Source organism: Zootoca vivipara, chromosome 2 (genome assembly GCF_963506605.1).
Source record: "Zootoca vivipara chromosome 2, rZooViv1.1, whole genome shotgun sequence".
NCBI classification, from domain to species: domain Eukaryota; kingdom Metazoa; phylum Chordata; class Lepidosauria; order Squamata; family Lacertidae; genus Zootoca; species Zootoca vivipara.
This window is the reverse complement of record NC_083277.1, coordinates 59229233-59256037: the sequence shown is the minus strand read 5'-3', so window position 1 is coordinate 59256037 and position 26805 is coordinate 59229233. Positions and strand designations below refer to the sequence as shown.

General features: G+C 39.8%; 1 protein-coding gene across 8 annotated transcripts in view; it reads right to left on the bottom strand.

The window, feature by feature from the left end:
* EBF1 (EBF transcription factor 1) overlaps nucleotides 1-26805 on the bottom strand; it is a 374130-nt gene that overhangs the window by 13914 nt on the left and 333411 nt on the right. For all 8 annotated transcript variants that reach the window (XM_035105765.2, XM_035105769.2, XM_035105766.2 and 5 more), the window contains exons 11-14: nucleotides 24245-24333; nucleotides 7960-8025; nucleotides 6601-6778; nucleotides 4472-4651 (exon numbers count right to left, since the gene is read on the bottom strand). In XM_035105765.2, the coding sequence (XP_034961656.1) occupies nucleotides 4472-4651; nucleotides 6601-6778; nucleotides 7960-8025; nucleotides 24245-24333 (513 nt within the window). The remainder of the gene's footprint in view (nucleotides 1-4471; nucleotides 4652-6600; nucleotides 6779-7959; nucleotides 8026-24244; nucleotides 24334-26805) is intronic.

Genomic DNA, 26805 nt, shown 5'->3' with positions numbered 1-26805 from the left:
CTTCCAGCTACTCTCTGAAGGCTGGAGAAGAGGCCCTCTTAAGAATATTAGGGGGTTGGACAGGGGAAGGACTAGACCATGTGAAAAATGAACATAATATTTTAGCTGCAGTTCATTCAATTTCAGCACTATATTCTTGTTATAAAAAAGTGCGCCTAGACATTCCATTGTTGTGCCCATAACCGAGGTTTAAGGTGCCATTTAGCTTCTAACTTTCATATCTCAGTTTCTAACACTGGGAAGTAACACCCCTAAAAGTTAAAGTCCCGCCCCATTGTTTCAGCTAAACAAACTTGTGAAAGTTTCTTTTATTCCTTGTCTCCATTTCATTTAATTTTTGTTCTGCTTTTCCTGCAACTGAACCATGTGTTTGCCTGTTTTTTTAAAGAACTTGTTAAAAAAAGAAATTGTTACTTTTAAAAGAAGAAAACTAAAACTGGCTGTTGGTTTCTTTGTTTTTGGTACAATATTATTTTAGTATTCAATAGATCACATGACTCACGTTGCAATCGAATGAGTAAATATGTGCACCCTCATTTGGGGTTAGAAGCTACTGAACTCAGTGGTATCTACTTCTATGAAAACATGCACAAAATTTGGTTGCAAGGCTGCAAATATATGCACACTTAATTGGGACTAAGCTCTACTGAACGTCCATTTGAATAAACATGCATAGGATTAGGCTAAAAACATTCCTTTTTTGCCATTTTTGTTGGTCATGACAAATAAAGAAAAGCCTGTGATTTTCTTCATTCTGTCAACTTGCCTGTAGTCATGAAATTTTGCGAGGGGCAGTTGCAGAGAGTTTGGAAACAGTTTTCAGTATCAACACTTCGTGTCTTAGCCATGTTGGCCAGGAGTGAGGTGGTGTGTGTGTGTGTGTGTGTGTGTGTGTGAGAGAGAGAGAGAGAGAGAGAGAGAGAGAGAGAGAGGTAGTGCTGGCAGAAATCTCCATGGTGGTAATAGAGTATGCATGCAGTTATTTGCTTTGTTCCTGGTTCCATTATTAACAATAATTTTTAATAATAATAATAATTTATTATTTATACCCTGCCCATCTGGCTGGGTTTCCCCACCCACTGGGTGGCTTCCAACAAAATATTAAAATACAATGGTCTGTTAAACATTAAAAGCTTCCCTAAACAGGGCTGCCTTCAGATGTCTTCTAGTTAGTACACTGCTCCCCAAAATTTGCACCCCCAAATGTATCTTCTCAATTTTCTGCCCCCTTGGCATAGCGCCCTGTGGGGGGGGGGGGACTGCTCACACCACCGTAAATCTGGCACTGCAGTTAGCAACCAAGGTCAGCAACAGCTTTTTCCTAGTTAGTAGGATAGTACATGTTTGAAATTTCTAAGACGTCACATTAAACCATAGATGGAAACAAACAATGGTTTCACGTGAAAGCCTAACATGCTTCTTGCCTTGCTTGTCCCCTGTTCTTGCTGCTGCTGAACCACCGGGAAATAATCCAGCCTGGTTTGTCATGAGGACCATGCCTAGCTCATGGTTTGTTTCTAACCTAGCAAACCATGAGCAGTAACCAAGGTTTGTTCCTGGCTCACTCCTAGTGGTTTGTTTGGGGAAAGCAAACCAGGAGCACGTTTCAGATGTCACAGCAAGCCCAGCTCAGGAGCACTGGGAATTGGAGAGGAGCGCAGCAAGAACTTTTCTGTAGTATGTACCATTCGCATTAAACCATAGTTTGTTTTTTAATGTGATGTGTGACCTGGGCCAAATCAACTACAGCGGTACCTCTAGTTACGAACTTAATTCGTTCTGGCGGTCCGTTCTTAACCTGAAACTGTTTGTAACTAGAGGCGTGCTTTCACTAATGGGGCCTCTTGCTGCTGCTGCGCCACCAGCACATGATTTCTGTTCTCATCCTGGGGCAAAGTTCTCAACTTGATGGAACTCTTCCAGGTTAGCGGAGTTTGTAACCTGAAGCATTTGTAACCTGAGACGTTTGTAACTCGAGGTACCACTGTACTTTGACTTTGAGAATCACCTTCTTTTTCAACCTTGTTGGCATTTTGTCTAAAGGTAATTAATATATTTGGTAGTTGTGCTTGTTGGTTTAGAGCAGCTTTCCTTACTAAAAGGTAGTGCCAAGTTGCTCCAGAAATTTGGGTTCTGTTACTATGAGAAAAGAGAAGAACCTGGTTAGCTGGACAAATTACTCACCCATCCCCCTCAATCTGATTTAGAAGCTGTTTATGTTTAATTGTGGTTTAGGAATAATTAAATGGCAGGGGAATGAAAATTTAAATCAGCTGAACTTGAGATTATTATTTTATTTGCATTTCTGTAGATAAAAATCACCCTCTCAGAATCTTGGTGCAGGAAACTGATATCATATTTGTGAACACTGAGGAAATCAATTAATGGAAATTAAACGTTCAAAGTTTCACAGTCTGACAGATACAATCTTGGTCTGGAGTCACTCAGTACCTGCAAGCACTTGTTAAGGCGCAGCAATCAAAGCACCTAAATTGAATTGCTACTATACAGCAATTAGTTTATTGATTTAATTAAGGATGCCACCTTTCTAATTCTCAGGTCATGATTGAAACATTTTCCAATTGAACATACTTGCCATTAATGGGACAGCAAGATCAACCAAGAAAAACCACTCAAAGATAATAATAGTAATAATAATGGTGGCGGTGGCGAAATGAAAAGTAATATAAAGACATTATTCAATAGAAAGAACTGATTTGTTCAGAAGACAAATCAGTCCGTGATTTTGAAATAGTGTATCACAGAAATCACTTTCATGGAACAAAGAAAAGGGGTTAAAAATTCTATCCCATTAATTCAGTGTAATAGTTCAGAGAGTTTAATTATCAGCCATTGTTATTATACTGCTATCAGAATTAAAAAGTAATTCCTGGTGGAGAATTTTAAGCTCTGACATGACAACCGTGTAGACCTTTCTTTTTCTTTTTTTGCTTTAAAGACCCTTAAGCAGTGTTTGAAACTCCCATTATTCCAGGCGCATTTTGCGACAGGGAATTTCCTTAGCGTGAGCAGTTTCTGAGCTCTGGGCACAGTACTGAGCCTAAGATTTCAGATTAAAATTCCTGAGTGGAAGGAAAGGAGGACATTTTCCTGCCTCCCCACTTCCAGCTACATTCTGAAGACTGGAGAAGAGACCCTCTGAAGAATATTAGTGGGGTGGGCAGGGGAAGGACTAGACAATGTGAAAAACGAACATAATATTTTAGCTGCAGTTCATTCGTTTTCAGCTTTGTGTGCTTGTTATTAAAAAAGCACGCCTAGACATTCCATTGTTGCGCCAATACCCTAAGTTTAAGGTGCCGTTTAGCTCCTAGCTTTCATATCCCAGTTTCTAACACTGCCCTTAAGGGCAAGATCCTTTTTTTAAAAGTATTGGGGGCAAAACTACCTATTGCATCAGGCATGTGGTAGCAGCCACATCAGGGGGTTTGTTAAATGTAATAGTAGGTGTGGTTGGAGGTGCGGGGCGCATTTTCATTGTCCAGAGAGGAGAGGTTTAACCCTCTCCTAGGGCAATTCTAATGAACCCCCCCCCCCCCCCCCCGCAAACACACTTCGCACAGCACTTATCAAATACCCAACTATCACAGCTTAGGAAGCGCCTTGCACAGTGCTTCCCAGGTGCCTGGCAACCAGCTTCTGATGTGTTAGCATTGTCGATGATAAGCAGATGAGGACCTGATCAACCCTTAGGAGCCCCACAGCTATGTCTGAGTTTTTCAAGCAGCAATTAGAATAAAACAAAAAAATCATATATAATTATATGAAGTACAAAGTCTATCCAGGAAATGGAAAGCAATGATCCAGATTAATGGCACTTTACTGTATCAAATACGTAACCCAATGCAGCTGCTTCCACTTGTAAATAGAAACAAAAATGACAAGCGTGAAACAAACTTTAAGGGTCTGCAATGAACTGCAAGGGTCTTATAGCGCAACCTATGCACATCTTCTAAGAAGTAAGCTTCACTGTATCAGTGGGGCTTACTCGCTCTGCCTAAGGTTGCTGCCTTACAGTTCAATTCAAAGCATGTGTCCTTTGACTCACTGAATTTGAGTTTTTCCTGTAAATTAGTTGTTAATCATTTCTTCCCGTTGCTTTGTGAGCTGCTCCAAGAACTCTTGCTGCGGGGTGACTGTATGACTGCAGTTAATATATCCAATGGGAATTGAGTGAGATGCACCCTAATAAGTGCATTTAGGATTTGGGCAATAGGGACGTTACAAAAGGCTAGGCCATTTGTCAGCAGCAACTGCTCAACTGGAGTGAATGGGGCACTGCCCCACCATTCCCAATCTGCCCTCAGCAAGCCCCCACATGCCTGTCTTCTTCCTTACAACCAGTTCAGGGAGTGGCTCCACCTGACATTTTTCTCCCTGAATCCCACCCTGCAAGTTTCCATGGGCCACAGGAAAACAATAAGCATAAATGGTGCAGAAAAATACATACTGGCATAGGGAGAGTTGGCAGCAGACCCATTCAGGAAGGTTGGGGATCCACCTAAATTGGACATTCCAGCATTTCCGTAGCCATTCATGCTTGTCGTGACGGAATTGTAGTTTGTCTGCTGAGGGGTAGTGCTTGGCACGTAACCATGAGGTGACACACTGCTTGAGTTGCGAGTAAAACCTTTTTTGGGGGGGGAGGGGAAGTCGAAAAAGAGAAAGACACAACAGCTGTTTTTCAAGAGAGACTTTCGGAACATACCACAAAAATGCAATTCTGAAGAAAGAGAGAGGGGTTGCTTTAGGAAGATCAATCTGCAAATAATTTATGAAGTGCTGAGAACTTTTAAATAAGTGTGAGTGTTATGGGTCGCAGAAGATGTTGCAATTAGCTGAAAGATATGGCAAAGACACAACTTAATGGCCTGAGGGATTCTATCGCAGCATTCTCTATATGGTTCTGAGCCACACTCTTAACAGCCTGCTAACAATTTCTGATCCGTTCTTAGGAAAAGAAGCGCATCACCCCATATGAACCAACCTGAATCCCGTGGTCATCATCTGAGGCCCTTCTTCATGTGCCTCCTCCGCAAGAGGTCTGGAGGGCAGCAACACAAGAGTGGGCCTTTTCTGTGGTGGCTCCCTGCTTGTGGAATGCTCTCCCCAGGGAGGCTTGCCTGGCACCTTTGGTACATATCCTTAGGCACCAGGAAAAATTCTTCTTCTCCTAGGCCTGTGGCTAATTAAACAATCTATGGCCTTTTAAACCTCGGGGTGTGTGTGTGTGTGTGTGGTGGTGGTGGTATTGTTTTTGTTTGTTATCAAGATATGTATTTTTGAATTTTTATATTGTAAACCGCCCTGTGATCTTCGGGTGAAGGGCAGTACAGAAATTTTAACAGCAGCAGCTGTGATCCTGATGGGAGGAAGGTTGGAGGTCTGATCTCCAACTAAATGGGTGGCAGTAGCCAGTGGAAAGCTCCCAAACAGGGCACTTTGGGGTGGGCTTTGGCTCATAGGCACAATCCCTGAACCCCTCAGCTGCACCTTCCACCCTTGTTAGCAGGGCTTCAGATGTGGTGGTGTATCTGCCATTCCACAGCAACCCAGCCTCTATAGTTAGGATTGTTCTGCCAATGAAAAGTTCTCAGTCCTTGCTTGCTAAAAACAGAATGTGATTAAACCAGGTCTAGAATGTCAGTTTTCAGGAACTAATTTTGGTTGCATCAATTCTGATACTTCCATGGAGCCAGCAATATGTCCTTGGTTACATAGCTTTTGGATGTAGTGTGAGCAGTGTTCGGAATCTAGGCACATTTGGCGGCAGGGAATTTCATTAGCATGAGCAGTTTCTGAGCTCTGGGCACAGTACTGCACCTAAGATTTCAGATTAAAACTGCAGAGTGGAAGGAAAGGAGGACCTTTTTCTGCCTCCCCACTTCCAGCTACTCTCTGAGGTCTGGCGAAGAGACCCCTCTTAAGAATATTAGGAGGGTGGGCAAGGGAAGGTCTAGACCATGTGAAAAATGAACATAATATTTTAGCTGCATTTCATTCATTTTCAGCTTTGTGTGATTGTTATTTTAAAAAAAGCATGCCTATACATTCCATTGTTGCGCCCATAACCTAGGTTTAATGCACTCCTAGCTTTCATATCTCAGTTTCTTACACTGAGTATGAGCCAGCATGTTTATGTTAAGGTAAACACATGCTATAAGTACTTTGGTGCAGAATGTTCAGCCTTAGTACTGAGTGCTTAACTCAAATACTTTCAGTTTTTTATTCACTGACCATGACTCCATTAAATATGTAAATTATCAAGTCCTCTCCACGCCAATGAAACAGCACTGCACTTTATCTCACTAGGCAAACAGATTACATGTTATGGAGGCCATGAACTGTTTTGTGTACTATTCTAATGCAATTTCCCCCACCTTCTAGCCAGGGGACAACTCTCATCCATCCCAGCTAACATGGATGTTGGCATGCTCAGTGAAATAAATGTACATGGTGCCTTTTACTTAGCCATATAGAGGCTCTTTGGTAAGCTCTTCGCTCTCCAATTTTTTAAAAATCCACCCAATTTTGCATGAAGATTTTTTTTTTTAAGAAAAAGTTTCTTCTTCAGCTTACCCTGATTTGCGGCCTGTGATGCTTCTGAGACATTGACTGCTAACTGACCACTAAAGGAGTTCACGCCCATCATTCCTGCGTGGACCGAAGTGTTGGCGAGCGCTGGGAGTTGGTTGTGATTGCGAGGGACGCTGTAGAGAGCTTCTGCAATATCAGCTGCTCTTTTCAGGATTATTTCCTGGGGGAAAGCGTTGAGAGATGTAACAAAGTAATTAAGAGGGAAATCACTGAGCAGTTAAGGAGCCTACCCCGATGCAAGTGGTCATTCAGCATATCTTCCCTCAGAACAGTGGGACAAGATTGGATTGACTTGAGGGCTGAACAAGTCATAGGTCAAACTCTAATCCACTCAGAGAATGTGATGATATGGCTGATAGTGAGTTTGTGGCCTTCATTTGAAGATCCCACCCAGACTTAATTAGTTGCACAAACAATCCTTTCTAACTTTGGGTCTGTCTCAGTGAAATGGGAACAATGATCTACCAAACAAGACTGCTTCAAGATTGAAGATGAATATTGCAATAGTGTTGCCTAAAGGTCTATGGTGGTAGAGCAGATCCTTTGCACGCAAAAGATTCCGGGTTCAATCCCTAGCATCTTCAGGTAAGGGTGAGAGAGAGAGACCCCTGTATGAAATCCCAGACAGCAGTTGCTACTCAGAGTAGACAAAACTGAGCAAGGGGGACCAATAGTATGATTCAGAGTAAGGAAGCTTTTCTGTACTTACTAACCACAATAAGTAACCTCTAGAACAGGCATCCCCAAACTTCGGCCCTCTATGGGCACCAGAAAATGGCGGCGCCAGCGCCGGAAGTCGCTTCCGCGCATGACCGGAAACACGTAAAAGCGACTTCCGATGCCAGCGCCGCCATTTTCTGATGCCCATAGAAGGGCAAACCGCAACCGGAAGTCGCGTCACGCAACTTCCGGTCATGCGCAGAAGCAACTTCCGACGCCGGCACCGCCATTTTCTGGTGCCCATAGAAGGGCAAAGCGGCACCAGAAAAATGGCCGCCGGGAAGAAGCAAATTGAAGGGACAATGCCGGGATTTTCCGCCAAACGGGAGACCGCCGGGAAACGGTAAGAAAAAAGGGGTTTTCCCGGCGGATACGGGATACTTGGCAGCTATGACCTAACATAGATTTGTGGTTCAGAAGTGCATGCAGTTTTTAATCTTTGTAGAAACAAAAGGCAAGGAAGGAAAACAAGTACACACCAACCAAGCAAGCTCATTTGATTCCCTCATTTATTTCCCTTTGTCTCATTTTTTAGTACAAGTATGACTGAGTAGGCTACCCCTAAAGCATAGGTACTAACATGCTAAATATTAAGAGCTGTTAAATGAGGACTGCATTTACCTGGTTGTTATGTGGCATACCATAGAGTGCTTCCACCAGATCGGCTGCCCTCTTGAGTATTACTTCCTGTCAGGAGAAGAGGAGAAAAGAGACAAGATTGTAAGAGTACAATAAAGTATATGTAGAAGTAGCATTTTCCAGCATTCTCTTAGCTCTCAGCTTTGTCTTGAGTATATAAGAGTCTTTAAAAGCAACCATTGTTAGTGAGCTCAGAATGTTGTTAAATCACAAGTTCATCCAGTTCGTGCACAAAAGCTTAATAAAGTTTAAAGGTGAAACTTGTTTGTGCTGCAAAATAAAAATTGTCAGTCGATTGTCTGCTGTCTGCACTGTGAGTCCACTGGTGGGTTTATTGCAGGCTGACCTATAGTCATTTGTTAGATTGCTGAAATCAATGTTGTTCAGAGCATGTTATGAATCCTTCTAATCTGTTTATTTGGTTCTTAATTTATATTACAGAAAGATTGACCTTATCAGATCAGCTACATAGCTGTGGAATCTGTTGGTCTGATAACAATGTGATATCCAACTTCTTTGGCTCATATTCCTTTGTCATGAGCAGATGCCACAACCAGGTATTCAAACTGGCTACAGTACCATGGAAGGAGGGGCGGGAGGGCTTTGAAGCCAAACAGCAATACTGCAACTGGAGACATGTAAGCATGTTCTTCATAGAAGTGACATTAAGAACAAATAAGGAGATGTGGCTAGATTTGGGGCATAACTCTTTAATTTTCATTGTTACTTCTTCATCTTTCTATATTATATACCCATAGTTTTAAAACTGACACCTGCATACCACAATGCTCTTTTCTTTTCTTTTTAGAATGCAAAAATGTGGAGGACAAGAGTGGAAACAATAAAACAAATTTGCAAACTACAGAGCATAAAAAATCTTTCTACATTGCTCTCTAATGCACAGCAGGTTTCTTTCTACCAGCTCAATAAAAAAAACTGACAAGGGAACTTTTTTTTATATATGATTCAATTTCTCTATATACCTATATACTACAGTATAAAAGAACAGCAAAGCTGAAGCCGTATATATTTCTGCGGGTGTCTTAAAAAACTAGATGCAACATTTTCCTACTGACTTTTGAGTAAAGTTGAAAAGTTTAACTAAGAATGTTTTATACACTAGGTAGATTTTCCAACCAAAAGAAGCAGTAATGCTCAATTTTCATATACTATAGTCTCTGATCAGAAAATAGAGATATAATTGCATTCATTTTGCTGTCACCATAACCTCTTCAAAATCCTTGAACAACTCTTCAGATGACAAGCTTTTAGATGCATATTAGCATTTTTTCAATTTAAAATTCTCCACAATATACGATAAAATAGTTGTCATACTGCAGTAGCTACTTATGACATACATGATGTCCTAAATTTAAAAATGAGATGAGAGTGTGTTTGTGCGTTTTGCACCCCCAGTAAACATTTATCGTTCCTTAAAACCATTGCACAGCTTCTCTTTCAGAATGCACTTTTCAATTATTTTTTCACACATGCAGCCAGGTGCTTTATATAATTGATGGCTTCTGAATCAATACATTTGAAACTATTTCTGAAGAGATCACTGGCTACAGGCTTTGTCCTTTTCTATGCTGCTTGACCAAAGCACTAAATAATTTAAAAGGCTATGAAGGGAACGCACACGATACCCATATGGAATCAGGCCATGCTGTTTTAGCTGAGCCACTTAGATTGTCAGTAAGCCTTGCCTGCCTTGTAAAAGATTAAAACTCTAGAGTAGAGGGAAGAGCTGCTTGTCAGATTTGACTCCCTCAACACCACCCAGTTTCCAGTAAACTAAAACATCTCGTTCAGGCACCACACCTTCAAAAAAGTAAAATTGTGAAATCAAAGTCAGCAATGTTAGGCTTGAACAACAGTTGCAGTAATATTACTTTAACATGTACTTGCAAACTCATTTTTAACCATTATCACTGAAGTAATTATCCCTTCTCTGTTAGTATCAATTCTGAAACAAAAGATCATTGATACAGGCTGCAGTTCATTTTCTATTTAATATTGGAGTAGTTAAATTCATGTGAGTAGAACTCCTTGTGCAAAAGTGGCTTGTGGGTAATATAATTATGCAGAAATCTAAGCTCTCGTTCTTAAGGAATAAATAAGTTACTTATAGTAAACAGTGCAAATAATAATAAAAAAATAGCCATGGTTTTCCATGTAGTTTATTACTGGAGTACATTCAGTAAGTGCTGTTACAATTTAGAGCTATTCGGTGTTTGTGATTTCTTTCTTTTGAAACAAGCAATTGCCTATACAAGGTGTTTTGTTTTGTTTTTTGCTTTCTTAAACAATATTTCTATATAATAAAACCTATTTTGTGTCTGACACTTTTAGGTAAGGAATGCAGATGTTGCACAAAAATTCCTTTGTCAGATAATTCTAAGCTTTACTCTAAAGATGATCATATAATCTATATTCAGATTAGTCTTTAATAAAAGACACAATAATAATCATTTTTAAAAAATCAGTTCCCATTTACCTACCATAGCTAATAGTGTCATTGCTTCAAATGAAAAGCAGCCCCTAAAAGTCTTCTATAAGTTACTGCAACAGACCTTGCAAGGTGCTTGAATTGCGGTAACCAGAAAATTGTTCTCACCTCCATGTCATTACGCTCCCAGTGAACCAGCCCCCGAGCGTGTTTGTGTTCGGGATCTAATATATTGCCTTTCAATCAGAGCTGAGAGCCACTGAACACATAGACAGAACATGACGAGCAGGTCAGGAAAGCAATAAAGATTTTACAGAGCTGTCCAAGGTGCTAAATTTACTCAATAATGGGTTTGGCACCATAGTGTTAACCTCTCATTTACTACCAGTTTGAGAGACTAAATTGAAGTAGCTGACTTCATTTACCTTGAAATGTATATTTTATGACATTATGTAAGTAGATTGAAAGGGCACTGCAGCTTTAACAATTTAAGGGCTAAAGCATGTTTAAGATGAAGCCTGGCTATTTATTGTATATTGCACTTTAAGTCTATGGAATATTAAAATGCACTGATTAAATTTGTAAATGGTATTATAAGAAAGATAGCTAATATGAAAAGATCTATGCCTTTGAAAATCAAAGTGATCTTGCGCCACTGAAAGTGTGCACAGACAGAGAGGCAGAGTTACATAGAAAACATTTTTTTCAAATCCATAACTCTTGTCCTTAAACATACATTGGTTCAATTCAACTAAATTAATAATATGCTGTTTAATACTATAGTCTTGGGTGAAAAAATCAAGACACTAAAGTGCATTAAAAATGTTAAGAAAGTATATTTCATTTTCAAAAGCCATTCAACCACTTTTTTCACTGAAAAATCCTATGACACAGGATTCTGAGTGATTGAGATCACACCTCCAAGGAGTGATCAGAGAGACATTTGTAACCCACACAAGCAGACACACTTACAGAAAAATAACGCAACTTGAAGGCGCTGAAGTGCCCTCACCATCATGGCAACCCCAAAGGGGTAACCTTCATTTTCATGTCATTCCCTCTAGGTGTTGCCTCCCATTTGGATCTGTCCACAATGCCTCAGCAGGGCTAACTTTGTAGCTCTCTGGTCAGATGCTAACTATCAGCTACAACTACTTCCACCCAATTCCTTCATGGTTCTGCCCCAACACCATCAAGGGCTGGTAGGGATACTGAGGAGACTTTAGAGTTAAATTCATAGAAGCCCTCCCCCCCCCCACACCTACCTAAGGGTTTCTATAGCAATAGCCAAAGTGTATTTGTTTGGCTTTTGATGTGGATTGCGCCACAGAGGAATCCATTAAAGCATGAAACTTGCTTTAAAATGAATTATAATCTCCTATATAAGTGCCCAGTGCTTTGTTGGCTGAGCCATTTCCCTGAGACTGAAAACCATTTGCCATATATGGTTCACTGGGGTCAAGCTTCATCATGATAACTATATTTTGTGCTACTTCTTGGGAAGAAATGCTACAATATTCTCATTGACCTCTGGTTTCATATGTTAGAATGGGTAGAAAGTGCATGTGAACCCTGAATTTACCTGATGCCAAGAAATTTCAAGGAATTAGTTACAGATAGCATATTTTTTCTTCCTTTTCACGAGAGAGCTGTCTACTATATATAAAGCTTATCACTCACCTAAAGCACTAGTATGCTTATAGAGATTCTCTAGCAAATCATGAGGTATTTATAATGGGTTGTCTAGATATCATATCATCTTCTAATGCTCTATTAGCTCAGCACTGTGACAAAGATAAGAAATTGAGAGAAATCATTCATCTTGCAGAAGAGCTTAATGAAGATGATGCCATTCAAAGTTTTCATGCTTCCATCTTTAGCTGATGGACTCTGACTCCTAGTTTCTTGTTTCATGGGTATGGCAAACAAATGCCCAGTTATATTCTAAACATAGCCTCTGGAGGGTGGTTTCTTTCTTTTTTTGGCAGGGGAGAGAGCTTTGAAAATTTTTAATTTAAAAGCATAATAATACTTCGGCTGCCAACCCATACACATTTATGTGTAAATCAGTTTCGTAGAACTCATTAGTGGGATTAACACAAGTAAAAAGATGGCAAGGATTAGGCTGCAAACTTTAACTCCTTTTACATATTAAGACACTAATATGTTTGTTCCACGTCAGTGTTTTTCATTGATAGGGTTGGGTAAGCATTCTTTTTGAGGGAACGTTCGAAATCAATGTACCAACTCAAATTAACTTTTCAAATATTTTCAAATAGACTTTTAAATTATATCCTTTTGAAGAAAAGGCATGGGCTCACCCACTATATTCATAAAGGAATGGACACACTTCTTCTTCCATGACAGGAAGTGAGGGAGTCACCAGCATCACCCTCTCACTGTTCCCCTCCTTTGAAGTAAATTATGGTCTTGGATGCTGGTGCCCATGGAAGAACAATTTACATGCGCAGTCTGAAATATTGCATAATATGGATGAAAAACTCGTACAGTGGTGACTGGCCTAATAGGAAGCATCTCCATTCTCTTCAGCACTGCGGGCCTCACTCAAGGTTTCTCAAACTCAGATTTCCAGTTGGTTTTGGACTATAACTCCCATCATCCCTAGCTAGCAGAACCAGTAGCCAGGGGTGGTGGGAATTGTAGTCCAAAAACAGCTCGAGGCCCAAGTTTGGGAAACCCTGGCCTAACTACTTGTTATGGTAATATGATTAGCAATCAGGCAGAAGGTTGTTGTTGTTTTAATTAAAAATGGAGGGTTGCGGAAATGTGCCATTTGAGGAAGAAAATGTTGAGTCAGCAGTAGTGAAATGGAACATGAAAGAATGAACAAATATTTCCATCATGAAGGAAACAAAAACCCAACAAACAGTAAAATGTGACAAAAACATATTCATGACTCATAACTGAATATGAGGGGACAGAATTAAAAGAACAAAACAAAAAACAAGATAATATTCTGTAGTTGCTAAACAGTGAAGCGCCTGATATCACATTGCCATTATTCGTTTGTTTGTTTGTTTGTTTGTTTGTTTGTTTAAAACAATTCCAGGTTGGGGCTGAACAATGGTAATACAGCTTTGATAAAAACAATATATTAAAAACAATAAAAAATATCAACAGTAGCCCAGATAGCTAGTTAAGTCTTTAGCAAGCACTCAAAAAACATAAATGTTTGTGCTTTGCCATATGACTCCATAAAGCTGGGCACCACAACAGGAAAAAATTGTCACCCCATGTTGTCTCAATATGAATTTCAGACTGGATATAATCTTGGATATTAACTATTGCCCCATAGATTGACCATTGGATTTATTTATTTATTAGATCTGGCTGCTAAGGTACAGTAGTTTAGGCAAAAGGACAGAATGCTGAGAGATTCAGATTTGGGATAATTTTCTAGAATGATTTACTGGGAGAAAAAGTTCATTCAGCAAACTGAATTCTGAGTTTGCTAGGTACTTAAGCTTTCTTCTTCTTCCTATTATGTAGCCTCTTCTTCCATGTTATTTGCAAACATACTTTTTTTTCTGGAAGCAAATAACATTGAAATGGCGCACTAAATTTGCACTACATTCTGCAATATTTTTAGAAGTGGCATTAATGTCATGTGAAAGCTTAAAGTTTAAGTGGAAATTAAAAGTCAGGGAAACATCAGAAAAATGAAATAAACAGCCGGGTGAATGCTCCCATCTGGGCATCAGTATCTGACCCCACCATAGCTGCCAAGTTTTCCCTTTTCTTGCGAGGAAGCCTATTCAGCATAAGAGAAAATCCCTTTAAAAAAGGGATAACTTGGCAGCTATGGACCCCACAGCTGAGTAAGCTAGCCTGTTGCCAAGTGAAGGCAAAATAATAATATTGAGCTAGCTTATTTTTTTCTCCTTCACCCATCAAGTATGAAGATGTATTCTAGTATGCAAGACTCACTTAGCGAAGGAGGACTAAGGTCTTTCCAAGCTGTAATGGTCTCCACAGCCTTCATCCAAACTGAAGATCACAGCCTATGCCTAAGGCACTAACAAAAACACTCAGGCATGACCTTGCCACCTGCTCCACATTGAACCAAGCTTATAAATAAAATATAGTAAGCATATATGAGACAGCAAAATCTTTGAAGGGTAAATGCATGCAGGCATCAAGCCATGAATATATTGTGAATCAATGAGAAAGATCTCTCTTGATCACAAAGGTGATAATGCTATAGCAGAGGGGAGAAAAATCTCATGCACATAGTTTTATGCTGTAAATGCTGAACAGTAATAGGATTTAAGTCCATAGCATCTTCCAAAACGTTTTGCTTTGGCAAAAGGAGTCTTTGAAGCATAAGGAAAGGGGCCGGGAGCAAGCAGCTCTTCCCCATGTATCATTTATACTTTCAGCAAGATGGCAATTAGTGCTGGGGAATCAGAGCTGTTCCAGTAGGCAAGGATGCCTGGCCTATTCTCAGCATCCCTGGCAATTGCAGTGTATTGGAGATGCCCTTACATTGCAGTTTTTCTCTGTTGACTCTCTCCCTCACACTATCTGCATCAAGGTTGGGGGTTGATCAGGCCAGCAGTCCCTGACTTTGGCATAGCTGCCAAGTTTTCCCTTTTCTCGCGAGGAAGCCTATTCAGCATAAGGGAAAATCCCTTAAAAAGGGGGATAACTTGGCAGCTATGGACTTTGGAGCATGAGTACCTTGCATGACAAACAATAGGAGGGTTAGACAGGTATATACATATAGTCTCTTTTGCTGCCTTAGAGACTCAGGTTGCAGGAAGGATGGGAGAAATACTTCACTGCCTACAGGTGGTGCTTGAATTTAACTGGGCTGAGTACAAATAGTTCTAAATCAACTTATTTGAACAGGGCTGTCTAATATTTACCAACTCTTTCTGCATTAACCCATAAACCCCTTTTGGGTTAAAAACTACAATAAGAATAGAATGTAGATTAAACAGGGTTTTTTTAAAAATAAAAAACCCCATCAAGAATATCTTCTGGGATATAAATCTCAGATAAGAAAAGAGACTTGTTAGAATCTGCAAAATTGCTGGTTTTTAATGGGATGAATGAAAGTGGCAAAGTAAAAAGGCTGTGATAGGATGACCTTTGGTGATATTTGGCTACATCTTGTCCAGACTGAATGAAGCAAAGACTGAAATAATGTTGGGAGGTTTTCGTATTAGAGTGTTTAAAAAAACCTGCTATGTCATAACCCCTACAAACGAGTACATTCGCTTACATTTTATCATAGGCATAATTTTTTTAAAAGTCTCTAGGAAGGGGCATTCTCATTACAATAAAGGACCACTTTAGACCCAATTGAAATGAAAAGAAAGAGCACAGCTTACATCTAGATACCAAGTGGTAATTTCTAGGGAAGCATAAAATGCCAAATGTGTAACAATTATGTTTTATAACTCTGTGTTCAAAGGACTTAATAGTATTTTATTGCACAGAGAGGCTTCAGCTCAAGCAGACCTATTTTACTGGAGTGCTCCCTGCCTTATGTTGTTAAAGCACTTCATCAACTTTCTTTCTTATTATCAGCAGGAGAACGACAAGATTAATTTTTGAACAATCTAAGCGGCCCTAAAAATCTGGCAGTAACTAATTTCACGAAGCAGATGTCTAAGCTAAACCGATAAACAACATTTCCTCAAAAATATCAGGGGCATAAGGTACTTGATATTAGCCCCTCCAGCATTCTGATAACTATCACTACATTTAATATTATTGTTCTGCCTGGCCTCAGTGACGACAGATACAACCATTCTTTCCTAAGTATATATTAATAACATTTAGGGGTAGGGGAAGGAAGTGTGGAGGGCCTGGATTGTTTATTTTATCCCCAACACTTGTCACAAAAACATTGACAATATTTTCATTGCTCCTTGCTCTTCATTTTTAAATGAATAAATAAAAACAAACAGCTGGGGAAAAATTTGATCAGCTACCAGGCACAGTTTAAGATTCCCTGGGCAATATACAAGACCGTCAGGGCGGAAAATCAAAACCCTGACATACTGAAATGTGTTTCTTTAAGCAAACAAAAACAAATTGCATTGCACACTCATATTGTATAAGTGAGATCTATCCCGTACAAGTGTATCACCTACAGTATCTTAATCCATCAGTTGCAAATCATGAATATGGTTACCACCTAGGCAAAGGCAGAGTGCATAGATCTTTGTTCTAAAAGGCAGTCTTGAGTTTTCTTGCAGAGGTACTCAGAGGATGTTACTGTCTAAGCGATTTATATCATTGTAAGCAAAATGATTGACTTTTAGAACAGAAAAGGGGGGAGCTGGTTATTGCCTTAATGAAAAAAAATCAATGGAAGTAAAATGAAGACATGAGATTTTGTCTGAGTTGCCGTTAATACTACTGAAGAGCTATGGATATTAGAAGGTCAACAAATAAATTAGTCCAAGTGGTAAGAAATGAATGATTTGCGTTCAAATCATATTGAGTGCAAATTGTTCACTGCCTATTAAACCAGGTAATTTTTACCCGTGGTGCCTCAATTACTGTTCCATAAGCAGTAGCGCAGTTTTAAGAGCTCCAAGTTCTACTGAGCAACCTCCAAGTAGCTGGGCTGGGATAGATGACTTTATAGCGATGGATCACAAAGTATGGCCCTCCTGCCTAGGAACCCTTACGAAAGAAACAGGACTGCATTCATTTGACCAAACTGGTTCAGCTTTCAAGTGTCGGACATTAAAAACAGACCCTGTGATTCTTAGGAAGGAATTATGACCGTTGGCGTATACTCTTTCCTCTATGTTATTATGATATCAAAAGAGTAAGAGTGAAGATCTCTTTATGCCCAGCTGAGTGAACTGTGCAATAGCTATGTTTCATTTGGGAGGCAACATACGGTATCTCTTGGGTTTTCAGACTTAAGCAGGCAACAATGTGGCTATCCTAAAGCACCAACATTAAGGGATTTCAAATCAAAACATCAATCTCACTCAACAAATGACAAGATGGAGCCTGTAGAAACCCTTTAGGTTTGGGTATACTTATCTCAAGAAACCTCTGTTGACGTTGGCAATTCCAAAATAACTAATTAATAGACACTAGAAGAATGCAGTAGTTTTGAGAAAAGGATGCTAGTTCAGGGACAGTGGCACAATCTCACTAAAGCCCAGGTTGGGATCCTCTAGCTCACAAGCCAAATTTGACCCATTAGGCATCTCCATTTGGTCCTCCAGGTCATTTCAGCCAAGCTATGACCACCTGCCCTGCATTTGATGTCATATATGATGTCAGGTGTAGGTCAGGTAAGGATGGGGTTTGGCTATAAGGAACTATGCAGGAACCTCCAATTGCAGCACTTCCAAGTACCAAGAGCAGTTTTAGGAGGAAAATTTAATCAGGAAGGGAAAGGTTTAAATCATGACCTCTACCTGCATGAATCCAGATTCTACAACTATGCACTTAAAGTTATCATGCAGTTAGAGACTTTGAGCTACCATAATAGTTTCTTTAAACTGAATAGTCAATAAGTTCAAGGCAATACTAAATTGCCTTGTGTCACTAATCCCAAGGGGATTTAAATAATTTTAAAAAGAAGCATATCAGGTACTTCTTGGCACACTCACACTAGCCTAACAGGATTTGGATTACTGCACCACAAGCAAGAATCATTGAAAACTGAATTGATTCAAGAAAAAAATTGTTCCTCTTCAACAATGCAGAACTGTGAAAGTCAACCATAAGAAACAGAGAGCATACCTAATGGTGTAAAGCAGGGATCACTCCTGATTATTAGCCATGGAGACAGGGGCTGATGAGAGCTGGAGTCCAACAGTACATGGAAGGCTAGAGGCTCCACATCCCTATTCTAATGGGACCCAACAACTGGCTTATCTTAGAAGTCTTCTGAAGCACCATGTAACCCTTTCTGACCATCACTTTCCACAACAAGAAATGTCATTCTAACCTATTATTTCGTCCAATGTTAGTCACAAATTGTGTATCAAAAGAACTGCATCTCATGAAAAGCTTTAAGACCCCCATGCCTTAAATAGCAAAAGAGTGAAGCAGTCACTAACAAACTTCACTTGTTAAAGGGAAGGCTAGAATCAACACAAAAATGAATAAAGACATTTACATGTAATGCACTCAAACAATATTTCCTTCTCCACAATGTGACAAGCAGTTCACAAGAACCAATATACTTGGATATCCCAGCATCTGAAACAATTTTTCAAGTATATCCAACTAGGTGCCAACCTGTAGAAGCCCTTGCATTGAGCTGGAAACTAGAGATTTCATTTACCCTTTCCTACTGCTACTCAGCTGGTGCTCCTTATTGATATTTGCAGAGGACTAGACGACAAATGCAGTATCTAAATTGCCTTATTCCCCACACATGGAAATTCCAAAACAATATTAATGTAATTAGAATAGATTGTGCAGCCTGCAGTGACTCTTGCTTGCATTTGTCACTCTGCTTCATCTGTGATAAATCACCAAGAGTGCACTGTATCCGAGGAGGGAATTTTCGGTCTCATTTCGCCAATGAACAACAGAGTGCCGCCACGTGACTGGAGTCTGAATTTCAGTTCTAGCTGGCGCACAGTTGAGTCGAATAGCATTTGGCACAATGCAGAGTAGAAGCGAGTCACTAAATGGCTGATTTACTAAATTATTATTGGATGAGCCTTTGCAGTTCCAACGGAAAGTGCGTCTCTTCATGGTGTGTTCAAATTGTTCTGTGTTTAAATATTCAGCATGAGGCTAATGTGAACTGATGAAGTGAGACTACAAACATTCACTTTCAATATAGGCAGAGAGACAGAGATGCAACATATCATGTGGCCTGCAGAGGTGAAAATGATTTATATTTAAGGATGCTGCTGCTTGCTTCTAGTACTTTAAGGTGCTCTTAATTATTCTGGTGTTGGAATGAGCAAATTCAGGACACAGGGAAGGACACAAGAGAGAGAGAGAGAGAGAGAGAGAGAGAGAGAGAGAGAGAGAGAGAGAGAGAGAGAGAGAGAGATTCAACTAGGCTTCTTTAAAGCTACAGAATTCCAATAAGATCTGCTTCAAAGTCCATTTTTTGCCAAAGATTTTCTGCCTGAATTTTTCTGCATCTCCTGCAAAAAAAAAGGGAAAAAAGACGCTCCTTCCAAGAAAATCCAAAGGAGCAGTCAACAAACATGTTTGAAATATAACTCTGGTTTGTAATTATATGACTTATGCAAGGGGGGGGGGGAGATAATTTCTTTACTGCCACCTGCTGGAGCTGGCAATAACCCTTTGTCACACTAAAAGAACAAGCATCCTCACTTTAGAGGACAGATACAGCAAACATTTAAAATACTGTGATCTGAGATACTTACAGTAGATTAGAATTTTTTATTGGTACTGTGTTGCCATAACAACATAAACGCAGCAGATGACTTAAGCTAAGCTTGCAAAGCAAAAGGCTGCTCATCTGGCAGTTAAAATGAATACAGTTCACTTCACAAGTTCCCCATATGGACCCTTAGTGTATGGTAATGAGGATACCATATGGTGAGAAAAGAAATGCACAGAGAACAATTGTGCTCCACTGGATGGGTGAACTGGGTAGGAAGTTATGAGAAAACACAGGAGAGAGATTTGTCTGTGTGCTCTCTAGCTCAAGGGTTCTTTCAGAAGGGGATTCCTCTAGTCTTCCCTTAATCCGCTTCTTAATGCGTACATGTACGGATGTGACAAAGAAGCATATTGAACATTTTGCGACATCATTCATCATAAACTGTCAGCGGTGTTTACAAATCAGCCCCGGATGATCTTATACATCAGTAATTCTTAAAAGGTAACCGTGATAAGGTTTAAGACAAAGTGCAGGGAAATTTAAGCACTCCTGACAAGCAGAAACATTAGTGGTAATCATTTTAGAAATGCTTGCATGCATGTTTGGCTGTAAATAATGCTGGAATGTATAACAGCTCTTCAAAAGGTAGGTGGGAAAGCGAAACAAATAATATTTCTCTCTTTCTCTCACTCCAAAAGATAAAAACAAGTAATTGATTAGAATCACAAAAAAGAATTTGTCACAAACACATCCACATCCGCACCGTACAGAATGTAGGACTAACCAGATCCTCAACCTGGTAAGACAGCTTGCTTAAGGCTGCAAAGTCAATTTTGTACTACACATGCTTCATAAAAGATGAATATAAATGCATTAGTTAGACACGGTGAGCTAAATTAGAAGGTCAGGCAGGGCTGGAAGGCCTGAAAAATCACACAACCAATGACTGTAATTACTCTTTTTTTAAGTCTATTAAGTGGTGTTGTTCTATCAAGGCTCAGGGGTATAAGACATGAAGTACAAGATAAAGTAATGTGTATTTATTACTCCCACAGGATCAATTTACTAGATATTTTCAGCTCCACGGAGCAAAATACACAAATGCAGCATTTGTTGCTTTCTTCAAAACTGTGGCATTTTTTTTTGTTGCCCCAGAGCACTGCTGCTTCTAGAATTAAAAAAAAATGGTTATAGGGGTAGGGGCTTTTCATTTGCTCCACCATTTCATTGTGTACATGTGTGTATTGGAATATATAAGGATTTTAAAATCAATACAGCCATGTAGCCAGTTCAGTCAAGTGGAAGGGACACGCAAAAGGTCCTAGGTTGAATCCTCAGCATCAGGAATGAGGAAACAGTAGCCATTTGGATGCTGTTGGCTATGCCTGTTGGGACTAATGGGTGTTTTAATCCACCAGCATCTGTAGGACCATAGATTCCCTGGCCCAAATCTCCAAGTATGGCTAGGAAATCCTGCTTGAAACCCTGGAGAGCTCCTGGCATTAAGGGTAGGCAATACTGTGACATTGGCTAGATGGACATGGGATAAGGCACCTTCCTATGTTTCGATATTTGGCCAAATTGCTTAAGTGACATGGTCTAAACCAGGCACCCCCAAACTGCGGCCCTCCAGATGTTTTGGCCTACAACTTCCATGATCCCTAGCTAACAGAACCAATGGTCGGGGAAGATGGGAATTGTAGTCCAAACATCTGGAGGGCCAAAGTTTGGGGATGCCTGCTCTAAACATACAGGCTGCTTTAAACATTACACCACTCTTTCACATGTCGGTTTTCAAGCTGGCCGTAAAGTTCAGCTTTATCCCTTGGAAAGTTTCTGTGTCCTTGTAGGTGGCTTGTGCTGCTATGGAGATCGTGCTTGCGACTGGGCCAAGCCACTGGGATAAGCATTAAGAAAACATTACAGTCAACTGCATGGGGCACTAGAATCATGTTTCAGTTGCTTGAACTTAGGCTGACAAAGCACACGCAAAAAAATGAAAGAGTCTGCCACATTCAGGAAAACATTGCAAAAGCACAGATTAATATAGCAAAAGAATCCATGTCGTTCTTCCTATTCTTATAAAGTTTTGCCATGGATTCTAAATTACACCATCTGCTCTAATCGTTTGCTGAGTAAACACTGACCCACTTAGAAAATGCACTGGAATGTATACATATTTCTGCTGACCTTCAGAAAGAAAAGAGCTGCTTCCCAGCAATTTGTATATGACTCTGTCCTTCAGCTGTCAGAGTGTCACTGTTTTGAGTAATCCCCGATTTTGGACTTTATACACTACCAAAACTAGCCACTTTTGACTGCCTGGTCTCTGTGTGATGACAACTGCAGCCACCCAAGAGAATACAGTTGACATTTAAGAATTTCTTCCCACACCCTTGCCAATTAGTGAATCATCAAATTTTGTATTTGAGTATATGTTGTTCCTCCTTTACATCACTGTGGAAGTTAAATTGAGAAAGGAAGATGTTTCAAAGGCCATATTAGGGGTATGAAAGAAAACAAGTAGGAACAAGGGTGAAATTAGGTAAGAAGCCACTGATTCTGAGTAACTGCATTTGTGGGCTTTTAAACTAAATTTCAGGCGTAGTGCCTCATCTTGGCTCCATGCTGTGGTCCTGATCCAGACCAGATCTTCTTAAAAATAATGTCACTAGAAAGACACACACTCCAGCTTCTAGGAAGAATTAAACTGACTCCTCTTACTGACAGCCAGCTATTTTAAATGGCAACCTTCTAATGTCAGCTAACTACCGGTACGTATATTCCGGCATATGAGACGACCCGGCGTATAAGACAACCCCTGACTTTTGAGAAGATTTTCCTGGGTTAAAAAGTAGTCTTATATTACCTGTAATGAAGTGACCAAAACTCTAACAGAGAACTCTATGATTTAACAGCCATGCTTTCTCCTGGAATTCAGGCTTACTCACAACATCTGCTATATTTATTCCACAGCCAACAAATGAGAGAGATTCAGCCATTAGTGTCAAAAGTGCAGAAGGGGACAGGTGCCCACCTGTGCTGCATTCTGTAAATGAGTCTTGAACTTCAAATCCAACTTCAAATTCTTAATGTGTGCTAATTGTAGGCATACAAATAGAAGGGCATGTTTATTTGTTCATGGATTTATTTTAACATGGAGCCACTGTCACTATAACCCCATTCAGGTTTCATAGGAAATGTTGCAAAAACATTGTTTCACTTTGTTTAGCCACAAGAAAATATTATACTGAGGCACAATAAGCTTAGACCCTCAGTGTACTGGTCTGTGATTTTGTCATTTCCATGTTTATTGGAGGGATTTAAGTGTCTTTTGGCGTTTGGGTTTTGTTTTTGTTTTTTGCCAAAGCAGTTTTCCAGTTACAATCCAGATTATTGGTACAGTGGTATCTCGGGTTACAGATGCTTCAGGTTACAGATGCTTCAGGTTACAGACTCTGCTAACCCAGAAATAGTACCTCGGGTTAAGAACTTTGCTTCAGGATGAGAACAGAAATTACGCAGTGGCGGCGCAGCGGCAGGCCCCATTAGCTAAAGTGGTACCTCAGGTTAAGAACAGTTTCAGGTTAAGAAAGGACCTCCAGACCAAATTAAGTTCTTAACCAGAGGTACCACTGTATTCAGATGTTCTACATTATCAAATGCCACATTATGTTTACATTGTGATCCTAAAACTACATATATGCCCCACCCCGTATACAACTGCATAGATGTGTAGGCAACATTTCATGGGTGAGGCGGCCTTAGCTGCTAAATACACTAAAACTTGAAAATTACGGACACTGCTATGAAGCTGGTCAAGAATTCTGAAGCTGCACTCAGAGGCATATCTCAAAAGCAATCATTGTAAGGAAAAAACAAATGAACAGCCCCATTACCCCTTCAAGAAATCCTTTGGAATTTACAACAAATAGCTGGACACATTTAAAGCAGGCCATTAAAAAAAAGCTGGTGAATTAGTAGAAATTAAATAGTCAATATTAAGATTGAGGACAGACGGTTTTATTTTTCAAAGGATGCAATGGAGGTATATTTGTTGAGCCTCTGGGTTATGTTTCTGAGGTAGTAGTGCATATGCAGAATGATGACATGTTATCTGGGATGAGGAATGCATAAAGTGGCCACACTCCTGTTCTCATGTGAGCGGTTCTGTACAGATCCTAGGCATGTAGAAGCATGTAGGCTCTGTTGGTGTGATATTCACCTTGCAGAAGTGCAGTATATAGATTGGATGTATAGAGTCTATACACGTACAGCTTGTATGTGGCGCAGGCCCTGTGCACTGGGTTCTGGTCCCTGCATGGAAAATGAAGGGAGACAGCTGGCAAAATCCAACTCTCCCTCTCTATACATTGATCCTACATGACAATGATCTGGGCAGTACCAAAAGTCTCTTCTGAAACAAAATCAAAATGCTGTTACTGACTTAGGCGTCGAAAGGCACAAACACACAATCACAATCACTTTGGGCTGACCTTTGGCAAGCGTTCAGGGTCGCCGGGGTGCCTTGGGATGACTTTCTGTAACCTTTGGAAACCATAGTCAATGGTGGGTTCATTCAGAGCTGAAACAACAAACATAATAATTATATAATAAGCAGTAGGACAAGGTGCAACATCGAAGAGTGTATTAAATTGCAATGTGTGTGTATGGGGGGGGCGGCAATCTGGAAACTATCACAGCAAATTCTCCCTTTGCTCCTTTCCATTCAAATCAGCAATGACTGTGAAGCTGTGGTTCAAACACTGTTTGAGGTGAGATGCGAGGCTTTGGTTGAGTATCTGAAAAGGTGGCAGCAAGTTTTGCTCTCTACAGCTTTTGAGCAAGAAACAATTATAATATGTGATACAATTCATTTGTTAAATGCTTTGTACCCTGCTTTTCAAGTTTTTCATTATTATGTTGTTAGATGGGATCCTTTTTTATTTTGGATTATAAAAAGAAAAGAAAAAGCAGAAGGAAAAGTCTCTTGTGCTTCCAGACAAACAAAATTATGCATATTTTCCTTGTGAAATACATGATGTGCTTTTAGGAAGAGATATCAAGAAATCCAGTCGCTGAATCCCTAAAACCACTATTGCTTCATGCAAAGCTCACAAGAAATTAACCGCCACAGGAAGAGCCCTTAGGGTATAAACAAATAAATAAATGCTATTATGTAGTTGCGTGCCAGGCACAGTGAAGCAGGGTGTGAGGGAATGTTGGTGGAAAAATGGCAACCATTTTGGTGATTACAGTACACTGGGGTTTGGCATCTGGCCCTCCAGGGCCACCCAAGACAGGCCCAAGGGCCTTATTACATCAGCTCAGACCACTGCTGCCCCCTGACTCACTGCCACCAGTGTGCCACTGCTCTGTTTGAACTGTGTCTACACCATTGCTGGCTCATCCCTACCTCTCTCCATCTTTGTATCTCAGAACGAGGAAGGTCAGGTGAGCAACGCAGCCCCAACGCAACAAGCATCCACTGTTGAGGGTCATTCTCTGTGCACCACCCGAAGGGTAGAGGAATGGGTCATAGCAACACGAGAGGGCCTTCTCAGTAGCTGCATCAATACTGCGTAGCCCCTTGTACTGTAGGTGGCTGTCTCTCTGGTCTCCTTTTACCAGTTGATGTTTGAAAGCACGTCAGGTGCAAGTAGATAAATAGGTACCACTCTGGCAGGAAGGTAAATGGCGTTTCCGTGCACTGCTCTGGTTCGCCTGAAGTGGCTTAGTCATGCTGGCCACGTGACCTGGAAGCTGTATGCCGACTCCCTTGGCCTGTAAAGCGAGATGAATGTCGCAACCCCAGAGTCGTCTGCGACTGGGCCTAATGGTCAGGGGTACCTTTACCTTTAAGGACATTTTTATTGCAGCAGGCTTTTACCCGCTGTTTTATTTCAGGTTACACTTAATCTGTGGTCTCTCCCTTTTGTTATATTTTTATTGTTATGTTTTTAAAGTATATTTATTGTTGATTTTTTCAATTGTTTTCTATGACATTGCAATTTTTGGGGGGTAAGCTACCCTGTTCATAGTTCATAGGCACTAGAATGGTGAGATAAAGATATTTCTATCTCTCTATAAATAAGTAATAGACAAATGCATAGCTTTGAAGACCAGCCTTGCTATTATTCAAGTTGGAGATAAAATAAATCTCTTGCAATTATTCTGGAGAAATTCTGGGCTAACTTGTTACTTTGTATAGGTGAATAAATGGATTCATTTATAGACTCTTTTTTGCCATTGTTTTTAATGAGAGAAGGATTGAATGCAACCTCTTCTACCATAAATAAAATACGTTCCTTCATTCCCCAATGTCCTTCAATATGTTTTTTTTTTCCACAGATGGAAAAAAAATTCAATATAATTCTCTTTAAAAAAATCTTTTAGTCTAACAGTCAGTATTTGTGTTCTTGACATCCATCTATACATTAAAAACAAAGTTAGCACATGCTGTAGTTAAAATGCATTCCCATTACCCTAAATTTCAAAAGTACACTGAAAGTACTACCAACTTTAAAAAAACTGTATTAAATTCAAATAGGTCCCAAGGCTAATGGAAGCAATTTGTGTACCAACCCAAACTGACTGGCCTACTTTTCAAAATACAGGTATGATAATCTCATGGTTTTAAAAGGACATTTAAATTGAAATACTGTGAATATAGTACATAATTATACCAATAGCACCCTTTAACTTGTCAGCTTGTAAATCTAAAAGGCTATCAATCATTTCTAAAGAGGAAATAAACCTTAAAATTCTTTGATTGACTGTGCTTACTTTTTATTTTTTTTTAAAAAGAGATAGAGAAAGAAGGAAAAAATGGATTAAAGTGGCCAGAAATCCATTTACAAAAGTACATTGTTTTACATAGGTGAGTAAAAAGCCAATAATTACATCTCCAAAAGACGTCTAAATCAAAGTAAGTACTTTCACCTCACTTATGTATTTTAAGTTGTGTGGAACTTCAGGCAACTTTTTTTATTAAAATACTTTTTAAAATGCAGTGCTTATTAAAGTAGCTAATAGAATAGCATTTTCATTTAAGGTA